This window comes from Cannabis sativa, chromosome 4 (assembly GCF_029168945.1).
Source record: "Cannabis sativa cultivar Pink pepper isolate KNU-18-1 chromosome 4, ASM2916894v1, whole genome shotgun sequence".
Lineage (NCBI taxonomy): Eukaryota > Viridiplantae > Streptophyta > Magnoliopsida > Rosales > Cannabaceae > Cannabis > Cannabis sativa.
The window spans coordinates 50,495,022-50,518,200 of NC_083604.1; the positions used below are offsets into that span (position 1 = coordinate 50,495,022).

A 23,179-nucleotide genomic window follows, 5' to 3' on the forward strand; every position below is an offset into this window, starting at 1 on the left:
CCCCACCAAGGATAAGCTGCATTTTGTGGCGAAAAAAACCTGTCTTCTGTGTGATTCTGCAATGGAAACCAGTTCCCATCTTTTCTGGGAGTGACCATTCACCAGGGCACTTTAGTTCGGAGGTCCTTTTTCTCTGAATATTGATAATGGGACATCTGACTCTTCTCCGGGAAGAATGATGGAAATTCTTTCTAACATTCCTCGGGATCTCAGGTATCCTTTTGTTAATTTTTTTGGTTGCCTTCCGGGCTGTGTGTGGAAAACAAGGAATGATCTCATGTTTAAAGGTCTTCGAGTGAGGATTGACAATGCTTTGAAGACCCTGCTTTCTAGATATAAGGAAGCCATTGTGGGGTGTAATGCGGTTCATCAGGTTCAGATAAGGGATTGTAGTCCGACACAGCTTTTTAATATCTTTGAAAGCAATTCAACCTTCATTTGTATGGTAGATGCATCTTGGAAAGAGGGAGATGCGGGGCTGGCAGTGGTGTTAGTCGAACCAAGTGCAGGGTCTTCGAAGTGGATGGCTAAAAGATGCAAGGCAGCCTCACCTATGGAGGCAGAGATGCTTGCGATCTGCTGGGCATTACAGTTGGGGAAGGATCTGGGGCATGACTCAATTACAGTCCTCACCGATGCTCAGATCCTTGCAAAGTCTCTTCAGGCGAGACGGTGTCCCCCGGTGTGGAAAGTTAGGCCTTTGGCGCTTAACATTTTAAACTTATGCTCTGCTTTTAGTTCTTGTAACTTTTTCTATATTTCCCGTTCAGACAATTCTATAGGTTATAGTATTGCTAAAAAGGCTAGGATTGATGGTCATGTTACCAGCCTTTTGTTTAGGGAGGGGTCCCCTGGTGTGATACCCAATTTTCTTCTTCAATGAACTCCCTTCGGTTCTTCCAAAAAAAAAAAAAAAAACTCTTTCCAACTATATATGTATAGTACTAGCTAACTAGTACATGTATAATTTATATAGATATAATGTTATTACAAAAATTATTAATTTAATATTTAAAAATTTTAAATACATTGAACTAAGTTGAAGAAAAAATATATTATATGAATATGTATTATTTATTATTTTATGCATGATTATATAAATAATGTAATTAAAGTAAATAATTAATTTTATATCTAAAATTTTTAAATATATTAAAAATTATAATTTTGAAAAGTAAATTAATTAATATAATATAATCAAATTTGAAATTATTAAATTAATTGAAATTTTAAATTAAATATAAATAAAGAAAAAAATATTACTTTTAAAAGATTGAACTCATGACATTTTGATTGTTTTAAGAGTGCTTATATTGATTATTATAAGTTGAACATGTTATAGTTTTCTATAAGTTTAATTATTGTTTTAAATAAATTTAATTAAAATATTATAAATTGAAAATTAAAAAATATATATAATTAAACTTAAATTTTTAGTAGACATTATGATTTGGAGTTAGGTTTGAAGTTTTGTTAGTTAAATTTATAATTAATAATATTCAAAGTTAATTATAAATAAATAAATATATTAAGTTTGGTGTAGTTTTCAAGAGTTAATTTGAGCCATTGAATTAAACAAAGATTATAAATTACTATCCCTATCAATATGTATTTTATCCAATTCCTACTGTAATAGTCTCCTTATATAATATACTTTAATTATAATTTATAAATTATACGAAATGGTTATACACATACATACTTCATGAAATAACTTAAAGAATATAGTTAAATAACTTATTGTCATCTATATAATATATTTAAATTATTATATTGAAATATACTATGATCGCACATGGTCGCACAAAATCACATAGATTAATATTAGAATATACTTTAAAATATACTACGGTCGCATATAGTCGCACATGGTCGCATAGACCAATATTAGAATAAAATTTTAAATATACTATGGTTGCACATGGTCGCACAGGGTCACATAGACCAATATTAGGATACACTTTAAAATATACTATGGTCGTATAGACCAATATTAGAATACACTTTTGAATATACTATCGTCGCACATAGTCACATAGGGTCGTATAGAAATATATTAGGATATACATTGAAATATATTTGGTCACATATAGTCGCACAAAGTCGCACAAGATCCATAATAAGTACTTTAATTAGCATAAATTTCACAAATAGATATAAATAAAAGTTTGCATATATCAAACACAAGAAGCATTAAATATATAATTTAGAGAACTAAATAATAATAAATCACATGTGCTTCTACCATATGATGGCTCTTATGGACATGTTTGCGAATTATGTCCTGATTGTCCACGTGTTCCTCAATTATATTGTTTCTTAAGAAATTCACCTTTGGAAGCTATGCAATTGGTTCTTGGTACAAGATAAATAGTTTTGTCTCCAGGAGGTGATATCACTTGTATTGCAAGAATATCTTCAGAAATGTCAGTCCATTGTGAGTTAGGAGGTACAAGATAAATAGTTTTAGTATATCCTAACAACCAATATTGGAGTTATTGTTATGGATGAATTCAATCAGGTTAAAGCAGGGTTCTCCAAACCCTTTGTTGGATGTGTTCCTCTTGCTGTGACAAAAGTTAAGGTCATTCTTCAAGCCATCTAATGGGCTCAACTGCTCCACCTCCCTGTGGATGTTTTCAAAACTACTTGTAAAATTATTGTCGATAAACTTGTTTCTTATAATTGGAATAGTAGTCTTCTAAATGACATTTTAATTTGTGTTAAAAACTTGTTATTGTTCAGTGCTAACCTAACTATAGTCTACATTCATAAAGAGTCTAATGCGTTAAGCTCATAAAATTGCTAAGTTAAATCTAAAATTAAATAATGAGTACTTTCTTTGTAAACTTATTTACTTTGTATAAGCACAAGTTTATGTTCGAAAATGAAAAATATAAGATGTCTTTATACTATGAAATAAAGTCAATGTCGCTACTAGAGAATTATTCTATATATAATGTTATTAAATTAAATTTATATGGAGGTGATACTTATATTTGCACCTAGATTTCACTACTGAGTAGCGAAACCCAACGACAAAAACATAAATTTAACTGCATCGTTTAATCCATCAATCTCCTCCGACTTCCGACTTAATCAACACTCACTCCTCACTTGTTCTTCATCCCTATCCCTTATGGTAAATCCCTAATTCTGCTCTCACAGAACAAAATTGGAATCATTATTTATTTATTTTATTATATGTGTAATTTTAGGCCACTGCAACCGGGGATGACCAACCCAAGCTCAAGCTCTATTCCTACTGGAGGAGTTCTTGCTCCTTCCGGGTTAGGATCGCCCTCAATTTGAAAGGTACCATTGAATCCTCTTTCATTTCTCTCTTGAATGAAAATTTGAAATGCCCAAACTGAACAATTATGTATTGAATTCCAGGGCTACACTACGACTACGAAGCAGTTAACCTTGTGAAAGGAGAGCAACGAAATCCAGGTCTCGTTTTTTCATTGTATTCAACAACTTCCATTCAATCCATATATTAACTGAAATTCATGTTTAATAAAAAAGGTTCTAATTTAGGAATTGGGTTGTGTTTGTTTTCCCATAGAGTTTTTGAAGCTCAACCCGATCGGGTACGTGCCCGTGCTGGTGGATGGGGACATAGTTTTGTCTGATTCTTTTGCTATCTTATTGGTGAGTTGCTCGACTGCTGCTGCTGTGTGTTGTGTGCCTGTATCTGACACAGTTTTAGAATTCTACTGTTCTTCATGAATAACAAACTAATTTTTTCTCTCTTGTTGAAATTTGTTTAGTATTTGGATGAGAAGTACCCTCAACACCCGCTCTTGCCAACTGATCTCAAAAGAAAAGCTATTAATTTGCAGGTAATTTTAACTATTCCTTATGAGTATCCTTATCATGATTCTTTACAATTTAATAAGTCTCTATTCGCCGAATCACTAATCAGCTTTAGTTTAATAAAAATAGAAAAAGAAGAGAAACTTTATTAATTAATTACTTAAAAGATTTATTTATTTCTATATTTTTTTTTTCTTTTCCATTTTCATACTGTTGAGTTTAAACTAATTTTCCATACATGCCCTACATTGTTAAGTGTCATGTCAAGCCAACGGAGTCAAAGTTGCTCTTTCTAAACTACAAGCTGGAAGGTAAAGTGAAATGTAACTCCCCCATTTGTAGAATATTTTCTCTTCACTATATAGGCCTACATAAGTAAGGTAATAGAAAAAGTTGTTAAGCTGAGTCTTTATAGATTAATGAATTGCCACGTGACCTGATAAAACTAGTTTGCCTTAGTTGTTCACAGAAAAAACAAAAATGATGGAAGATGTTGGTTTGAGGTTGTTATAACTCACTTCCCATTGGGTTTTGCATGAACTCTTGCCTAATGGCTCCTTTATTTTGTTTTCCCTCATAACACTTGCACCTACATTTGTCACTCTATCAGTTTTTTTGTGGGTTTTCGACTGATCTTGTCCTTTTCAACCTTAAATGTAGGTTGCAAATATTGTTTCAGCAAGCATACAGCCTCTTCAAAATCTGGTACTACTGGTAAGTTTTAGTTATCTGGTTGTTATTGCTTTATTTATCCCTGGTTTGTGAGAGTTAAGTTATTTTTTTATTAAAGTTATATTAAAATGATAAATCAGTGTTGCTGCTTTTCTATTTGTAGAGTTACATCAAAGAAAAATTCGGTCCAGAAGAGATAACACCTTGGGTTAAATATCATCTTGGAAATGGCTTTGCAGGTTAGTGTCTACTAAAAGAAAGGCTACATTCTTGAGTATAGGATGCGGTGATGTGTGTATTGTCATGTAAAGTGGTTTTGTTTCTTTTATTTATCTGCATGGAAAATATAAACATGTACCAATTACGAGCAATGATAGTAATATGATTGTCAGGATTTCAAGGCTTAATTTGACTTCTTTTTGAATGTCCAGCACTTGAGGGTCTGCTAAAAAACTATGCTGGAAGATATGCAACTGGAGATGAAGTCTTCTTGGTTTGATTTTCTACTCTTTTCTCTCTGTCTCTCTCTCTCTCTCTGTCTCTCTCTCTCTCTTAATTTGTTTATTGTCATACCTTTTGTTTGTGCTTATGTTCGTTAGTGTTGTACATATAAGTTATCTGATAAATTGACCACAATATGCAGGCGGATTTATTTTTAGCACCTCAAATACATTCTTTTGTTACAAGATTCAATTTTGACCTGGTACGAGTATTCTAATTTCGTGTACTCTATTAACATTACACCACCACTACTACTATATAGATATAATATACATCATACATGTATATTTTATTATAAAGTTCACTATGTAATTCATGATAAGGAAACAGGATTATAATTTTGCATCTAACCTGAACCTATTTTCTTCTAATTTATTGTTGGCAAATGATCAACCCATTCATTCTTCTTTTATTTTCTTATTCTAGTTCTACTCAAAAGTCAGTTGTACGTATGAAAGTTGAATCTGAAATGCTAGTTTCATAATGCCATCAACAAACTTTCTTTTTTTCTTCTTATAACTTCTTTTTCTTTATTACATTTTACTCTTTCTTTTTCATTTATTTATACTATCAAATTATTATTTGTTATAATTTCCGGGATTCTTTTCTTTTACTTTGTCGGGCTAGAAACCTATTGTAAAAATAATGATAGGAATAAAGATTAAAAAAATAAAATAATCCAATAATACTGGAGACTACTAAAAGCTCTCCATCTGATCTACTAACAAGTTTTCTGATTTAAATACTTGAGCAGAGCCAATACCCTATTTTGTCCCGGCTGAATGAGGCATACAGTCTACTGCCAGCATTTCAAAATGCCATGCCAGAGAAGCAGCCTGATTATCCTTCCTCCAGCACTAGTTAGATAAATGGGCTATGAAGGTTGATGAACTGCTGAACAGAATCTGAACAGATCAAACAAACATATGGACACTTGTAAGTGGTAGTATATATGTATATGCTAATAAACCTTGGACTGCCAGTGGAAACTGAGGATTTGGGTATTTATGGTTATTATAATCTTTGTTTCAGTTATGTTTCTTGAAATGATTTCAAATAGAAGAAGCTTTTCATTTGTTATGCGTTCTACACTTGGATGGCTGGTTTCTCGGCTGGGATTTCTATGATTCTAATTCCATTAATATCTTCTAGTTTAAAAAATCACTACAAACAATGATTCATATTCCTATCTATGTTTTTGGAAGACTTGCCCAGTTACACTATTATCATTTGCTGTGGTTAGGAGAAAATTTGGATCACCAAATAATATTAATAATAAACTGGTGGAAGTGAATCATTAACTGGTTCTTATGTATGAGAAACGTGTTTACTATTTAACATGGAGCATCACTGGCATGGGAGACACTGGCATGGGAGAAACATCGAGTACAAGAACAATGACTTGATAAAACCAAAGAATTTAAGATATTTGCATCTATGTTAAATTATCAAATGACAAGGATGATGATTAGATAATTTAAGTGATTAATAGACTTATCCGACAAATCTTGAGATGTTAAATAGAGAAGAGGTTTTTACATCTTTTGCGTGTTATTGGTGGATAGGTGTGGCAACTTAAGAATTGTATAGAAAAGATATGATAGTATGCATTGGCAATATGTAATATAGGCTAACAAATTTATTATTTATTAATATAGTCTCAATTTATGTGTATTCAATAGGTTCCATAGTTAATACACATAAATTGAGCAAAGTATTCAATAGGTTCCTTAGTTGTGACTGTTTCTTCTTGATGGCGAAGAAGAAAAAACCATCTCTGAAGTCGATTGAGTCTCAGAAGCCATCTTCGATGCGTGCAACTGAAGAGGTTTTTAGACCAGAACATATTGATTCTCTAGAGCTCCATTCAAACTAAAAAAGCTCTAATTGCCGGGATGAAGATTTTGGTGTTGATGAGGATGATCGAGATTTTATTTTTCCAGTTTCGGTTTGTACCTCTGGACCTGGGCAGAGTTCTCAATAGGCGGCGTCTATGGCGATTCCGACCACCAGTTTGCATGCCCAATTGCAGGCCTTATGGTCTCAATTAAAGCCTCAAGCCAATAACGAGGGTAATCAGCTTCATTACACGACATTCGAGGTTAAGGAAGGTTTGCCCATTATTAAACTTGATTTATCTAAACTTGAATCTGAATTTCAGAAATAAGCAATTGTTTGTATGGTTTCGAGAGAAAATTCTCCTTTTGTTGTTTTTCAGGGTATTGTCAAACGTATTTGGGAAAATTTTGGTATTGAGCATATTATGAGAATGAACTTTGGTTTTACAATTGTTAAATTTAAAGACACTGTTACTAGAGATATGATTCTCAAAGCTGGGGTTGTTCAATTTGATAGAAAACATGTTATTGTGCGACCTTGAGCTCCTGATTTGGATACTATGCGATTGGTTTGTTCGGTTCCAGTTTGGGGCCGCAGTATTGGGGTTTAAACTGTCTTAGTATTGTTGTTAGTACTATAAGCAAGCCTATCCACATTGATAAAGTTACTAAAGAATGGACTGTTAGAAATTTATTGGGGTCACAATTGTATATATAAAATGTGTGTTGGGTCATCAAATTTTGGAATAAAGTTTATGACTTAAGGGCATGATTGTCATGATTTTAATATGCGGATACCAATTAGACAATTTCTAATTTGATGAGGGGCCAAATAGAAATAGTCAATAAATATTACTAACAGTTTTGTCTATTGGTAATATAAATGGTAATGGTCCTCAATCTGCAGTATTGTATCTTTTCATTCTCTTGAAACCCCATCATCAAGAGACAAAAGGTTACAGAGAAAGAACTCACTGCAAAATTGGAAGATCATACTAATTAAAGATCATTACAAAATCGATTCTATGGACTCCGGTACGCTTCCGCTATCCTTAATCCTATTGTTTGATTCTCATGAATTAAAAAGGGCTATATACAGATTTACAGTATTCATAACATATGGTATCAGAGCTGTAGTTAAAAAAAATAAATAATAAAATAAGAGGCTGTAGTTAAAGATTGTTGCGTTGATTAGAGGCACTGAATTGTATATATATATACGATTGAAAGTTCTCTTCGATTCTGTTTGACAAGATGATGCATTCAATTCATTTTTTTTCTGTTTGTTTCTTTCGAGAATGCTTCATTGCATTATATTCATTGTTATTATTATTATTATTATTATTATTATTATTATTATTATTATTATTATTATTAAAATATATAATAATTTTAAGTAATAATAATAATTCAGTAACAATTAATTCAAATTTTAGTTTAGAAATTTATCAAGGATATATAATATTTTAGTTAAATTAATTGAAACAAAATATCACCAAAGTGATCTCTTTTGTGTAGATTAATTTAATGAAAATATTATGATAATTGTGTATATGTAATTCATAAATTTATTAACTAACCCAAAGGTGAATTAATATTTGGTTGAATTTCATGCATATTTGTAGTGATAAATGTGTGACAATTATCAGGTATTTTGTGTGAATAATATATTAGTCCAAAGATTGCATATTATTTGACATAATTTATTGTCAATGTTTGATCACTACAACAAGAGTACCGCTTACAATTAATATTACTGTCCAAAGACTTAATATTAATATTGTGTTTGGTATCTTGAGATGAGATTAACCAATATTTGAATTTATTATTTTATTTGGATTCTTATATGAGCATGTTATTTATGTAATTGTATTGTTCTTTTCAGCTATTGCTAGTGTATCTGCTAACCTTAATTCGGTACCGGTCTTTAATGGTAATAACTTTAAGGACTGGAAGGAGAACATTTTTATTGTTCTTGGCCGCATGGATCTTGACCTTGCATTAAGGATGGATCGTCCTACTCCTCTTACGGATACCAGTACCTTCGAGCAAAGGAGGATTTATGAGAAGTGGGACCGTTCATACCGCATGAGTCTTATGATCATTAAGCGCGGCATACCTGAGGCTTTTAGGGGTGCGGTGTCCGAGGAGGTCACCGATGCCACAACTTGCCTTGCTGAAATTGAGAAGCGCTTTGCAAAAAGCGATAAGGCGGAAACAAGTACTCTTTTAAAGAAACTGATTTCCATGAAGTTTAAGGGCAAGGAAAACATAAGGGAGTACATTATGGAAATGTCTCACCTTGCTTCAAAGTTGAAGGCACTAAAACTTGAGCTTTCAGATGACTTGCTTGTGCATTTAGTGCTTATCTCTCTTTCTCCACAATTCAGTCAATTTAAGGTTAGTTACAACTGTCAAAGGGAGAAGTGGACTCTTAATGAGCTCCTTTCATTTTGTGTTCAAGAGGAAGAAAGATTGAAGCAAGAGAAGACTGAAAGTGCTCACTTGGCAAGCACCTCTAAAGATAAGGGCAAGAAAAGAAAGAATGAGGCTGCTAAGGATAATGGTCCTGCTCATAAGAAACAAACTCAAGCCAACAAGGACGATGCTTGTTTCTTTTGTAACATGAAAGGACACATGAAGAATGAATGTGCTAAGCATATTGCATTGCGAGCAAAGAAAGTTACATTTCTTACTTTGGTCTGTTCTGAGGTAAATTTAGCTTCAGTACCAAGAAACACTTGGTGGTTAGATTCCGGTGCTACTACTAACATCAGTGTTTCAATGCAAGGTTGCCTGAGTTACCGAAAGCCAAATGATGCTGAAAGAAGCATTTATGTGGGAGATGGCAAGTCGGTGAATGTGGAAGAAATAGGGCATTTTAAGTTGTTAAGTGCTAGTTACTATTTGGACTTAATAGATACTTTTGTTGTACCGTCATTTAGACGGAATTTGATTTATGTTTCTTGTTTGGACAAATTTGATTATTGTTGTTCATTTGGAAACAATTATTTTAGTTTATCTATTAATTCAAATACTGTTGGAACTGGTTCTCTTATGGTTTATGACAACTTATATTTGCTTGACACAGTTGCTTCTTATAATAAAACCTTTAATGTGGAATCACGTGGTACTAAGCGTAAAATGGATAATGAAAAATCAAGTTCCTTATGGCACAAACGGTTAGGCCACATCTCTAGAAATAGAGTTGAGTGACTTGTGTCTGATGGAATTTTAGATTCAATTGATTTTTTAGACTTTGATGTTTGCATTGAATGCATCAAAGGCAAACAGACCAAAATAAATAAATTGGGTGCGAAAAGAGCTATAGATTAGAGTTGATACATACTGATATTTGTGGGCCATTTCCTACACCTTCTTGGAATGGTCAACAATATTTTGTATCATTCATAGATGATTACTCAAGATATGCGTACCTATTTCTACTTCATGAAAAGTTTCAAGTCTTGGATGTGTTCAAATCTTTTAAGGCTGAAGTTGAGAATCAACTTAGCAAAAGAATAAAGCAAGTCAGGTCTGACCGTGGTGGTGAGTACTATGGCAGATATGACGGATAAGGTGAACAACGTCTAGGACCTTTTGCCAGATATCTAGAGGAGTGTGGAATTGTCCTACAGTACACTATGCCGGGATCTCCCAACATGAATGGTGTTGTTGAAAGACAAAACCGTACTCTTAAAGATATGGTAAGGAGTATGATCAGTCATTCAACCTTTCCAGAATCACTCTGGGGAGAGGCACTTAAGACAGCAACCTACATTTTAAATAGGGTACCAACTAAAGCAGCTGCAAAAACACCTTATGAGCTTTGGACGGGACGAAAACCTAGTCTTAAGCATTTTCATGTTTGGGGATGTCCAGTTGAGGCTAGGCCTTATAGGCCAAATGAAAAGAAGCTGAAACCCAAAACTATGAGCAGCTACTTTATTGGATATTCTGAACGATCTAGGGGTTTCAAGTTTTATGATCCCAAAGTAAAGAATATATTTGAAACGGGTACTGCAAAGTTTTCTGAGGATATTGAGTTTGGGGGGAGAAATACAGTTAAAGACTTTGTTTTTGAGGAGGATTTAGAATCAACCACTTCTCTTGAAGATGAGTTGGTTCCTATTCCAATAGTTGCTTTTGACAATGTTCAAGATTCTATTCCTAATATTGATCAAGTTTTAGATCAAGAGCAACCAAACATAGTCAATCAAACCCCAGAGGTACAAACTCAACAACCTCAAGAACAAGTGCCTTTGCGACGATCCACTAGAGAAAGAAGAAATACTATTAATCCAAATGAATACATAGCGTATTTTCAAGAACATGATGATGACATTGGAATGATGGAAGATGATCCAATCAACTTTCATCAGGCCATGAAAAGTTCTAACTCTCAAAAGTGGAATGATGCCATGAATGAAGAGAATAAGTCTATGCAAGACAATAAAGTTTGGGAAGTTGTTCCATTACCAGAAGGTGTAAAACTAATTGGTTGTAAATGGATATTTAAAACCAAGAGGGATGAAAATGGTAATGTGGTGAGGTTTAAGGCACGTATTGTAGCGAAAGGCTATACTCAGAAAGAAGACATTGATTATAAAGAGACTTTCTCTCCGATTTCATCGAAACACTCTTTAAGGATAATAATGGCACTTGTTGCTCACTTTGATCTTGAGTTACATCAGATGGATGTTAAAACAGCGTTTCTCAATGGAGACATTGATGAGACAATTTATATGGAGCAACTAGAAAACTTTGTGGTTGGTGACCCAAAGAATATGGTTTGCAAATTAAAGAAATCCATCTATGAACTCAAGCAAGCTTCTCATCAATGGTACCACAAATTTCATCAAGTGGTTCTCTTATTTGGTTTTGAGATGAATGCTGTTGATGATTGTGTGTATCATAAGTTTAGTGGGAGTAAGTGCGTATTTCTGGTTCTATATGTCGATGACATATTGCTTGCCACTAATGATATATGCTTATTGCACGAAACTAAGAGATTTCTATCCAAGGATTTTGAGATGAAAGATCTTGGTGACGCCTCTTTTGTTTTAGGAATTCAAATACACCGAGACTGTTCTCGGGGTATTCTTGGATTATCACAAAAGAGTTATATCGATAAAGTACTCAAACGGTTTGGCATGCAAGACTGTAGACCAGGTGATACCCCTGTCGTTAAAGGAGACAAATTTTGTCTTAAACAATGCCCTAAAGGAAGCCTTGAAATTCAAGAAATGCAAAAGATTCCCTACGCTTCAGCTGTTGGGAGTCTAATGTATGCTCAAGTTTGTAGGCATCTGAATATACGTAGCGTACATTGTTGGAGTGTTAGGCAGATACTTAAGCAATCCAGGAATTGATCACTGGAAAGCAGCCAAAAAGGTTATGAGATATTTGAAGAGAACAAGAGAGTACATGCTCACATATAGGAGGTCAGATCACTTTGAGATCATTGGATACTATGACTCCGACTTTGCGGGATGCCAAGATAGTAGGAAATCTACTTCGGACTACATATATCTGTTAGGTGGTGGAGCTATATCATGGAGGAGTGCAAAACAAACACTCATAGCTTTGTCCACCATGACAGCAGAATTTGTTGTGTGTTATGAGGCATTTAACCATGGTATATGGCTGAGGAAATTTGTCATTGGGCTGCGCATTGTGGATGGAATTGAAAGACCACTTAAGTTGTATTGTGACAATAAGTCAGCAGTATTGTATTCCAACAACAATAGGAGCTCGACGAAGTCAAAACACATGACATCAAGTTCCTTGTTGTAAAAGAAAGGGTACAAAGTGGACAGATTTGTATAGAACACTTAGGTACAAAGTCCATGATTGCAGACCCCCTTACAAAGGGTTTGCCACCCAAGGTCTTTCATGAGCACACTGCTCGTATGGGTGTTTTAGAGTATGAGGATATCTAGATTTAGTGTGAGTTTTTCTTTAGTGTGTTTTATTTGTTTCATGAAACATGTGTATTTTGGATATTTTTCTGATCGAAAATTATGTTATTCAGTTTATTTCACTTTGTACATTTAAGCTAAAGTTTTGATCTCCATAAAGTAAAGTAGGACCAATTGAAAATTGACATGAATAGATCACCATGCATGTAATTTTCATACCATATTATCATGATTGATCTATGTCATTTGGCTATGTTGATGTATGTGACCATTGATGGGTTTAGTTGTGATTGATACAACAAAAATCGCTTTGATCCTATGTTGATATAGTTAATGGACGAGATTGTACATGCCTATGGTTATGATGATAAAGTTATGAGCTCAATAAGGTTACCACATTTATATGTATACATATGTGACCCAGTGGGAGATTGTTAGAAATTTATTGGGGTCACAATTGTATATATAAAATATGTGTTGTGTCATCAAATAAATAAGTCAAATTTATGTGGTCAATTTTGGAATAAAGTTTATGACTTAAGGGCATGATTGTCATGATTTTAATATGTGGATACCAATTAGACAATTTCTAATTTGATGAGGGGCCAAATAGAAATAGTCAATAAATATTACCAACAATTTTGTCTGTTGGTAATATAAACGGTAATAGTCCCCAATTTGCAGTATCGTATCTTTTCATTCTCTTGAAACCCCATCATCAAGAGACAAATGTTACAGAGAAAGAACTCACTGCAAAATTGGAAGATCATACCAATTAAAGATCATTACAAAATCGGTTCTATGGACTCCGGTACGCTTCTGCTATTCCTTAATCCTATTGTTTGATTCTCATGAATTAATTAGGGCTATATACAGATTTACAGTATTCATGACATGGACCTTAATAAAGTTTGCTCGTGTTTTAGAATAGAGATCAAGGATAAAATTCCTAATGTGATATCTTTTGAGAATGAATGGGATCAAATCACTGAGGTCCCTATTGAGTTTGAATGACTTCATACCAAGTGTGCTTTGTGTGAGAAAGTAGAGTGTTGTTGTTGATAATGTTATGATTAATATTGATCAAACTATTCTTGAGTTAGTTAATACTACTGTAATTGAGAAAACAATAGACCCCATGAAGCCAACTATGGAGGGAGTTGTTACTCAGCAAAAGAGTGATGATCCTAGTGGTATTTGGGAGACACCTTAATGAAAAATCGTGGATCAAAAACAAGGCCATTACCCCATTTGTTTTGGTTGGAAAAACTTTCTTGGTCCATCTTTGGATCAGAAACTCCATAAATATTGGAGTTTTCGAACTAAACACAAGGTGTTTATGTTAACTCTGACATATGATGGTGGTGCAGTTCGTATATGCAAAAGAACAAGGCTGTTTGGGTATGAAATCGCCATAACCATTGAGGCAGTGGACTGGATCATTGACACTCTAGATGAACTTCAACAGAAATCAGATCACAAAAAATCGGCTTTAAACGATCCTTCAGGAGCAGCACTGCTAGTTGCTTCCTGAAATGGTTTTTAAACTATAATGGATCCTTTATGGAAATTTTAGTGCTAAAAAATAACAAGATGAATACGATCATTGTGCCAGAAGAAGAAAGGGCGACAGGCTGGTCAGAATTAAAAGAATGTCTTAATGAAATTGTAAAACGACAGGCGACAGAACCTTGCGAACGAAGTAGCCAGAAAAGAGAAGAACGGAAGGAAAGGGGCTCCACGAACCAACACTCTTGGGCTAATGTGGTGAAACAGATGGCGAAACCGGCATTGAAAATTCAACACATTGAGAAGACTAATGTAAATGTTGCGGCTCGAAACAAGGGAAAAATTGAATGGAAAGAATTATATCCAAAAATTAATCTCGGTTTCAAGCCAAAAAATCTATACCCTGAGAAGAGATTCAACCAACCTAAATTCTATGAATATATGCGGTCCAAAGCTCAGTCTAGAGATTGGAGTTTGGCAATTATCCTTGCTAGAAACAACACTTATGCGAATTGGAGCACTATCTTCTTTAATCTTTCAAGAGAGTTGGAGAGAAAGCTGATGGTTAGTCAATTATTTGATGATAGATGTATCATTTGGTGTAAGGATGAGATGGAAAGAGAAGAGTTAGTCAAGGTGCAGAAAATGTATGTTCTAACGGCTCAACCCCATGTAACCTTCTCTCTTTGGAGTTGGGATAACCAAAAAAATAATGTAAAGGTGGAATGCAGAGGATCCTCGATTGGTGTGCAAGGTCTTCCTTTGAACCTTTTGTTGGGTTTTGTGCCCTAAATAAAACCCATTTCAATATAATCATATTTACCAGTTAATAAAGATCAGAAATAACATTTTATGTTCCATGGTTCACATGATTTATTTCATGATTATATTTGATGTATAAAGTCTATTAAGTCCAGAACATATGTATTTGTTCATGATTATAGTGTTGTGAGCACAGTGGAATATAATCTTGATTATATGTTCGAAAGTTTAATTCCCTTATTTGTCAGATCACTGGATTTAGACTGGCATGATAATCAGCGATAGGTATGCTTACACCTTGGATAAGTGTTATGTCATTTCCAGGGCATTGGCAAAGTTTACCAATATCAGATGTATGGAGTATACATTGGAAGGGACCGATATTGAACTTTGATTAGATATGTTAATTTTACCGTAATATCTATTCAATTCAATATCACCTAGTTGATCCTAGATCAAATGATCTTAATCCTGATATGGTTAGGTTCGATCTCAAGAGTATTATACATGTTCTTTGATTTGTTAGTTAAGCCTACTTTTGGGTTAGGGTGATACGTACATTTTGGGAACATGATAGTGCAATTGAGTGGGAGCGCTAAACATAGATATGGAATCTATAGCTTTTATAGATATTTAGAAGTGAAACGATGATTTCCTTCGAGCTTGCTAAATAGAGATAAATGATAGAACGTTCATTTTAGTGGCTATATTAATTCACTAAAATATCATTTATAGGTGGCAAGTGTTTTAAGGATAAAATACATTGAAAGGGTGTAACGGTAATTTTATCCCTATGCGATGTAGATCATCTATAGAGGATCATTGATTATTGAAATTATAACAATGGATAATTAATAGCGTATCTATATCGTGGAACATATAGAGCATTCTATATGACTGAGAGTGCAATTCTAAGTTCTATGCGTGGATGCAACAAGGAATTAATAAGTCAGTGAATTTACTTGGTAAATTCTGGATCTGCTTATTGGAAGCTCGGTTCTATAGGCCCATGGTCTCCATAGTAGTTGAAACCATACTGCTTGTAAGACTCAGTTAATTGATTTTAGTTACTAAATTATAATTCTAAAATTAGACTATATCTAGTTTATGAATTTTCACTAAGCAAGGGCAAAATTGTGATGAAAAGAGATTCTAGGACTTATTTATTAATTGAAAGACTTTATTAAGTCTAATTAATAAATATATTAAATAAAAATATCATTTAATAATTAATTTTTAGTTATTAAATAATTAGAATTGGCATTTAAGTGGTTAAATTAAAAAATTGGCATTTTTGAGAAAATGGAATGGAAAAATGACAAAATGGCAAAATTGCAAAGTGGAGCCCAATCCACATCCTAAGGCCGACCACTTAGTGTAGAATTTACCATTTATTTTTCTATTATTTTAATGCTAATTAATTCTAACCTAAATTTAGGTGGTTACTTATAAATAGGTAGTGATGGCTTAAGAGAAAAGATGATGATGCATCACATTCCTTCAGTAAAATTTTAAGCCTCCTTCCTATAGCAAAATCGAAACCACATCCTCTCTTTTCTTCTTCAATTATTCAGCCTTGAGTGATAGAGTGAGTGCTCACACACATCAAGTAGTATCTCAATCATAGTGTGGAAGATTGTGAAGAATCCAATCAACAAGAAGGAGAATTGGGCTCAAGAAGGAGAGAAAGAGATCCAGGTTCAGATCTTGATAATGCTCTGCTACAGAAAGGAATCAAGGGCTAGAGATCTGAAGGGAAGGAGTCATTATATTCCGCTGCACCCAATGTAAGGTTTTCTTAAAACCTTATGTGTTTATTTCATTGTTTTAGAATTCATATTAGGATGTTAATGAAACATACTTGTTAGTAAATCTAGATCCTGGTAAAATATTTCCAACACCTTTGGGATATGAGAATTTTCAGGAAAATTGGGGATATTTGTGGTGGTTTAGTGGATGTGGACAAGGATACAACTGAAGCTAGTTTTTTATCTCACTTAAGGCTCCAATTGATGGGTGATGAGTTCAGTTTCATACCTGAAACCATAACTCTCCAACACGATAACATGGATTTCGAACTAAAACTCTTCAAGCTTAATGATTTAAGCTACAGATTTCATGGATGGTTTAATACATGTTGGTATCAGGACTTTGATCATGAGAAGGTGTATGGCGATCGGGATGGAGCTGAAGGGGAAAAGAAAAAAAGATGGAGAAGAAGAACAGATAGATGGAGAGAACTTGTGAGAGTCAAACTTGGAATTATGTGGGTCGTCGACCTACGAGAGAGAACACAAGGGTCGGATAGCCGGAGATGTAGTCGGTGATGGTGATAAAGACGATGTGGAACTGGTGGAGATCGAGATGGAGGCTGCCGACAGTGGAGAGGGAGGGTCGAAGGAAGTGGAAAATTCAGAACAGATGCAGGTTGAGAGCATTAATGAGGTCACAAGTGCCGATGATAGGAGCTGGCTTTCGATAATCGAATCGCATGAGATTGCGATTCCAAAAGACGACAGAAGAGAAGATGTTGGGTCGATTAATATTCTGCTGGTCTTCTCTCGATTAATGCGTGACCTAAATAGGCCTTCCTTCAATATTCCTCGTACATGTCCCTTTATTATAATTAGGGACACGTGTACACTCTTGGGAGATAAAGATCAAATTGAATTGGGCCCTAAAATTAATTTGGGCCGAAAGTGGAGGGATGTTAATGATAAGTTTGACTCTAACTTGGCCTGGTTTAGAGAAAAAAAGGGAGAGGAGGCCATTGATTTATTACCATAATGGGTCATTCAGTATTTTTTGGCCCAAAACAGGATTGGAATAAGGCCTGAGATTAAGACTTCTTTTAATCCCAAGCTTCAGAGATGGGATACGTGGGGTAGAAAAGAAAAAGAAGAAATGGCCATATGTGTTAAGAAAAATCCAGAGTAGATTATAAATGATTTTTTTGAAGGAAGATTAATATCAATTACTGTTGGGTTTTGTGCTCTAAATAAAACCCATTTCAATATAATTAGATTTACTTACTAAAAAGATCAGAAATAGCATTTTATGTTGCATGGTTCACATGATTTATTTCATGATTATATCCATATAATGTATGAATTCTATTTAAGTCCAGAACATATGAATTTGTTAATGATTATAGTGTTGTCAGCACAGTGGAATATAATCTTGATTATATGTTCGAAAGTTTATTCCCTGATTTGTCAGTTCACTGGATTTAGACTGGCATGATAATCAGCGATAGGTATTCTTACACCTTGGATAAGTGTTATGTCCTTTCCAGGGCATTAGCGAAGTTTACCAGAATCGGATGTATGGAGTATACATCGGAAGGGACCGATATTGAACTTTGATTAGATATATTAAAATTTACCGTAATATCTATTCAATTCAATATCACCCGTTGATCCTAGATCAAATGATCTTAATCCTGATATGGTTAGGTTCGATCTCAAGAGTATTATACATGTTCTTTGATTTGTTAGTTAAGCCTACTTTTGGGTTAGGGTGATACGTACATTTTGGGAACATGATAGTATAATTGAGTGGGAGCGCTAACATAAATATGGAGTCTATAACTTCTATAGGAATTTAGAAGTGAAACGATAATATCCTTCGAGCTTGGCTAAACAGAGATAAATGGTTGAGATCTCATTCCACTTCGCTGAAATATCATTTAAAACGGAGCTAAGTGTTTTAAGGATAAAATACATTGAAGGTGTAACAGTAATTTTAGTTCCTATTCAATGTAGATCATCTATTAGAGGGTCATTGATCAAATTAGGATTCTAACAATGGATAATTAATAGCGTATCTATATCGTGGAACATATAGAGCGTTCTATATGACTGAGATTGCAATTCCAAGTTCTAAGTGTGGATTCAATAAGGTTTTAATAAGTTAGGAAATTTACTTGGTAAATTCGCTTGGCTTATTGGAAGCTCGGTTATATAGACTCATGGTCCCCATACTAGTTGAGACCATACTATTTGTAAGACTCAATTAATTGATTTTGATTAATCAATTATAATTCTAAAAATAGACTATGTCTAGTTTATGAATTTTCACTAAGCAAGGGCAAAATTGTAAGAAAAGAGATTCTAGGTTTTATTTGTTAATTAAGAGACTTTATATGTTTAATTAATAAATATATTAAATGACAATATTACAGTAGAACCTCTATTTAAGAATACTCTATTTAAGAATAACCTCTAATTTGTTATAAAAAAATCAAGTCCCGATTTGGGCCAGTTATAAATAAGAATAACCTCTAAATTGTAATTAGTTATATATTTTTTAAGTCCCGTATTAACAAAGTATACCTCTATATAAGAATAATTACATCTTAATAAAATATATACATGTATTTTGTAAATTTATTTATGTAAAATTAATAATTTTATTTTAAATTATAATACATGTATGAAATTATATTTAATCTAAAATATTTCTATTATGATACAGTATTAATGATTATTTATTGTTATTATTGTTACATTGGTATTTTTTAGTTTTCTAATTTTTTTTTTCTAGTGTAACTCTATTTAGTTATAACCTCCCAATTAGAATATAATTTACTTGGTCCCAAGTGTATTCTTGGATAGAGGTTCTACTGTATTTAATAATTAATTTTTAGTTATTAAATAATTAGAATTCACATTTAAATGGTTGAATTTGAAAATTGGCGTTTTTGAGAAAATGAGATGCAGAATTGATAAAACAACAAAATTGCTTAAGTGAGGCCCAATATCCAAAGCCCATGGCCGGCCACACTTAATGACTTTTATCATTTATTTTTTTATTATTTTAATGTCAAATAATTCTAACTTAAACCTAGGTGGTTATCTATAAATAGATAGTGATGGCTCACATTCACACTTAACTCTGTCAGATGAAAGTTGAGCCTCCTATTCTATACCATAGCCGCCACCCTCTTCTTCTCTTTTCTTCTTCTAAATTTTTGAACCTTGAGTGAATGAGCGAGTGCCCACACACATCAAGTGGTATCTCAATCATAGTGTGGAAGATTTTGTAGAATCCAATCAACAAGAAGGAGAATCATCATCAAAGGAATGCGAGAAGGAGATCTAGGTTCAGATCTTGGTGATGCTCTGCTACAGAAAGGAATCAAGGGCTAGAGATCTGAACGGAAGGAGTCATTATGTTCCGCTGCACCCAATGTAAGGTTTCCTAAACTTTATATGTGTTTAATTTCATTGTTTTAGAATTCATATTAGGATGTTAATGAAAAATACATGGTAGTAAATCTAGATCCTCGTAAAATATTTCCAACAACTGGCCTCAGAGCCATGGTAATGATTTACTTTCATGAAATATGAATTAAAACGATGATATGTGTTGATTTGGATGGTTTCATGTTGATCTATGTGTTATATGATGATTGATTGATGCTTGTGAAATTTTATGAAAAATAATTGAATTTTTGTTTCTGGAATTATTTTTATTGGATATTTTGGAAAAAATTAAGCAATTCACTTTTTTACATAACTTAATTTCGATTTTATTTGAATTAGTTATGACTTTTTGAAATTTTGAAAAATCGGGGTGGTGACACACACTTGTGCGCGCGGGTTGCTGCTGACAGCACCCTTTGTGCGCCCAAGGATGTGCACCTGGATGGTGTGCTTTGCATGCCGTCCGTACAGCTCCCAATTTTTTTGTTTTTCTTCGATTTTTCATGCTATTTCATGGAATTAACTTCCGATTTTTTGTGTAGTTTTATATTTAGATATTTACTATTTCTATTTCAATTCTAATTATCAGAATTAAATTTATTGGATTTTTTAAAATTAATTTATGATATTAGTGTAATTTGAACTTTAAATTAGGTAAATATCTATCTTTTTTTTTTTTTTTTGCTTAATTATCTATCTTATTTTTAAATTTTAGTTATTTTATTCTTATTTTAAAATTTTAAGGTTAGATATTAATTTTTTTTTTTAAAAGTATTCTATTTTTAAATTATTTGACATTATTTAAATTTAAAATAAGATAACTATAATTATGTTATTTTGAATAGATATAAGATATTTTGCTAACTTTTAAATTTTGTTATTTTTTATTTAAATTAAATTATAAAATCAGAAAAGGATATTTAATTATCATTTTTTATTTTATTGAATATTTAATTTATAAAATAATATGAAATTTAAAAGACGGTTAGTAAATTTTTGAAATGATATTTAGGTTAGTTGAAACCTAATTTTTCAAAATTGTAGGTTTTAATTTAAAATTTTTAATTTATTTTTTTTTAAAAAAAAATCGAAGAAAAAAAATATTTTTTTTTATTATTTATTATTTTTTTTATTAATTAATTTAAAATTAAATAAATCATACATCCAACTATCCAAAGTCAACTTGTTGCAGGAGTATGTATTTTAGCTTGTTTGTAAGTTTTCTATAACCTATTATTGCTTGATCTAAATTGTCATGGTTAACTTGTTGACAGATCCAATGATCTGATTTTAACCCATGGTTCAATTGTCAATAGGTCAAGTAAATAATTTGTAACAGGTAAATTTTACATTCTTCTTTCATCTGTGTATGATTCTAGTAACATGATAGGATCCATCCAAATCTGTGTGCCTGTGTGAGCCTATATGTTTACTTTATGTTTAGATGCATATAGGTTGTTGCTAAATAAAATGTCACACCATGATAGATTTTATTTACGCCCATTTAGTTTTTGGGCCTATTCAATTAATAACAGTTATTCATTTTAAGGTTAAATTCCTCTCTTTTGGGCCTTGTGTGAGAGTTGGGGGCCAATAGAAGTGGGTGCGACATACTAAACCCAGTTCCCCCTCACATGAACTACCCCAACTGTGAAGGCCCATTTGCCTGATTTGGATAACTGTGCTAGGTTAATTAAATTAGTTTAACCTAATAAAATTGATTAACAACATAATTAATTTCAAATTTTTTTTGAAATTAATTTAAGAAAAACACTCTTAGTTTAATGAAATTATTTCTAGATAAACTATCTGTATTTTTCTTGTATTTAATTAAATAAAGAATTATAACTAACTAGATTCTTTCTGAAGCTTATTTTAATTATTTCATTAAATATTTCTATTTGAGTTGTAAATTAGTTATTTCTAACTAATTTTATTTATCAACTTAAATTTGAATATCTTTTAAATTTCAAAATTAAGTTGAGGATTCTAGGAATTGGTTATTGAAGATTCTTAAGATATTTTTTTTAAGTTGATATATTTTTTTTTTTTAAATATAAATCAACTTAAAATGGAATATTTTTCAAATCAGGTGGTTACAACTTAATTTTGATATTTTATATGAAAAATATTTAATTAATTTGGATATTTTAGATTTTTTTTCTCTATAACAACTTAAATTAGATAATTTTGCAAACTTTAGAAAAACACTTAGTTATTGAAATATATTCTAGATAGTTATTTCTAGTACTAATTATATTTTTTAATATTTAATTAGGAAAATATCATAGATTGTGAAATTAATTGTTTAATAATTAATTTTAGTACAATCTAAGTTAAGTATATTTTTCCTAGTATTAAACTAGAATTAATAATTAAGTCTCATCTATACTTAATTATTTATTTCTTGAATTTAATACATTTAATTAAATTAAAAATTCAATATCTAAGTTGATTTTCATCATGATACTTAAATATTGTTATTTTCATGATATTTAATTAAATAGAAAATTATTTTAAGTTGGAAATTTTCTCTAAAATTTCATAACAGCTTAAATTTGAATAATTTTTAAAATATATTTTATTTTATTTTATTAATCTTTTTCCTACAATTTCGAAATTGCATTTCTTTAATGCAGAAATTTCGAATTTTATTTGAAAAATAGATTAAAGTTGATTTTTTTTTTGGACCAACATTAATCAATAATTTTTTCATTTAATGATTAATTAAAATAAATGAACTAAAATATATTATAATTAGAAAATGAATTCATTAGTCAATTAAAGTCTAGATAGATATTATCTGTTTTGCTTGAAGTATTTTTCTAGTGATATTTTAATTAAATAGAAAATTAATATTTAAGTTGATTCTTAATCATGATACTTAAATACTTGAAATTTTTCTTAAATATTTAATTAAATAGGAAAATTATATTTTTGTTGAAAATTT

General features: G+C 32.1%; 1 protein-coding gene across 1 annotated transcript; it reads left to right on the plus strand.

The window, feature by feature from the left end:
- The first annotated feature begins 2,809 nt into the window (after window positions 1–2,809).
- On the plus strand, window positions 2,810–6,075 carry LOC115715054 (glutathione S-transferase zeta class). Its single transcript, XM_030643845.2, has 10 exons — window positions 2,810–3,142; window positions 3,219–3,315; window positions 3,397–3,453; window positions 3,569–3,654; window positions 3,774–3,845; window positions 4,480–4,533; window positions 4,655–4,730; window positions 4,923–4,984; window positions 5,135–5,194; window positions 5,747–6,075. The coding sequence occupies exons 1-10, from the start codon at window positions 3,140–3,142 to the stop codon at window positions 5,855–5,857; spliced, it is 678 nt and encodes a 225-aa protein (XP_030499705.2). The 5' UTR covers window positions 2,810–3,139; the 3' UTR covers window positions 5,858–6,075.
- Window positions 6,076–23,179: the final 17,104 nt, after the last annotated feature.

Coding starts and splice junctions, on each gene's coding strand:
- LOC115715054 (XM_030643845.2), top strand. Junction 4,731..4,922: donor TCTTGGAAATGGCTTTGCAG/GTTAGTGTCTAC, acceptor TTGAATGTCCAG/CACTTGAGGGTCTGCTAAAA. Junction 5,195..5,746: donor CAAGATTCAATTTTGACCTG/GTACGAGTATTC, acceptor ATACTTGAGCAG/AGCCAATACCCTATTTTGTC.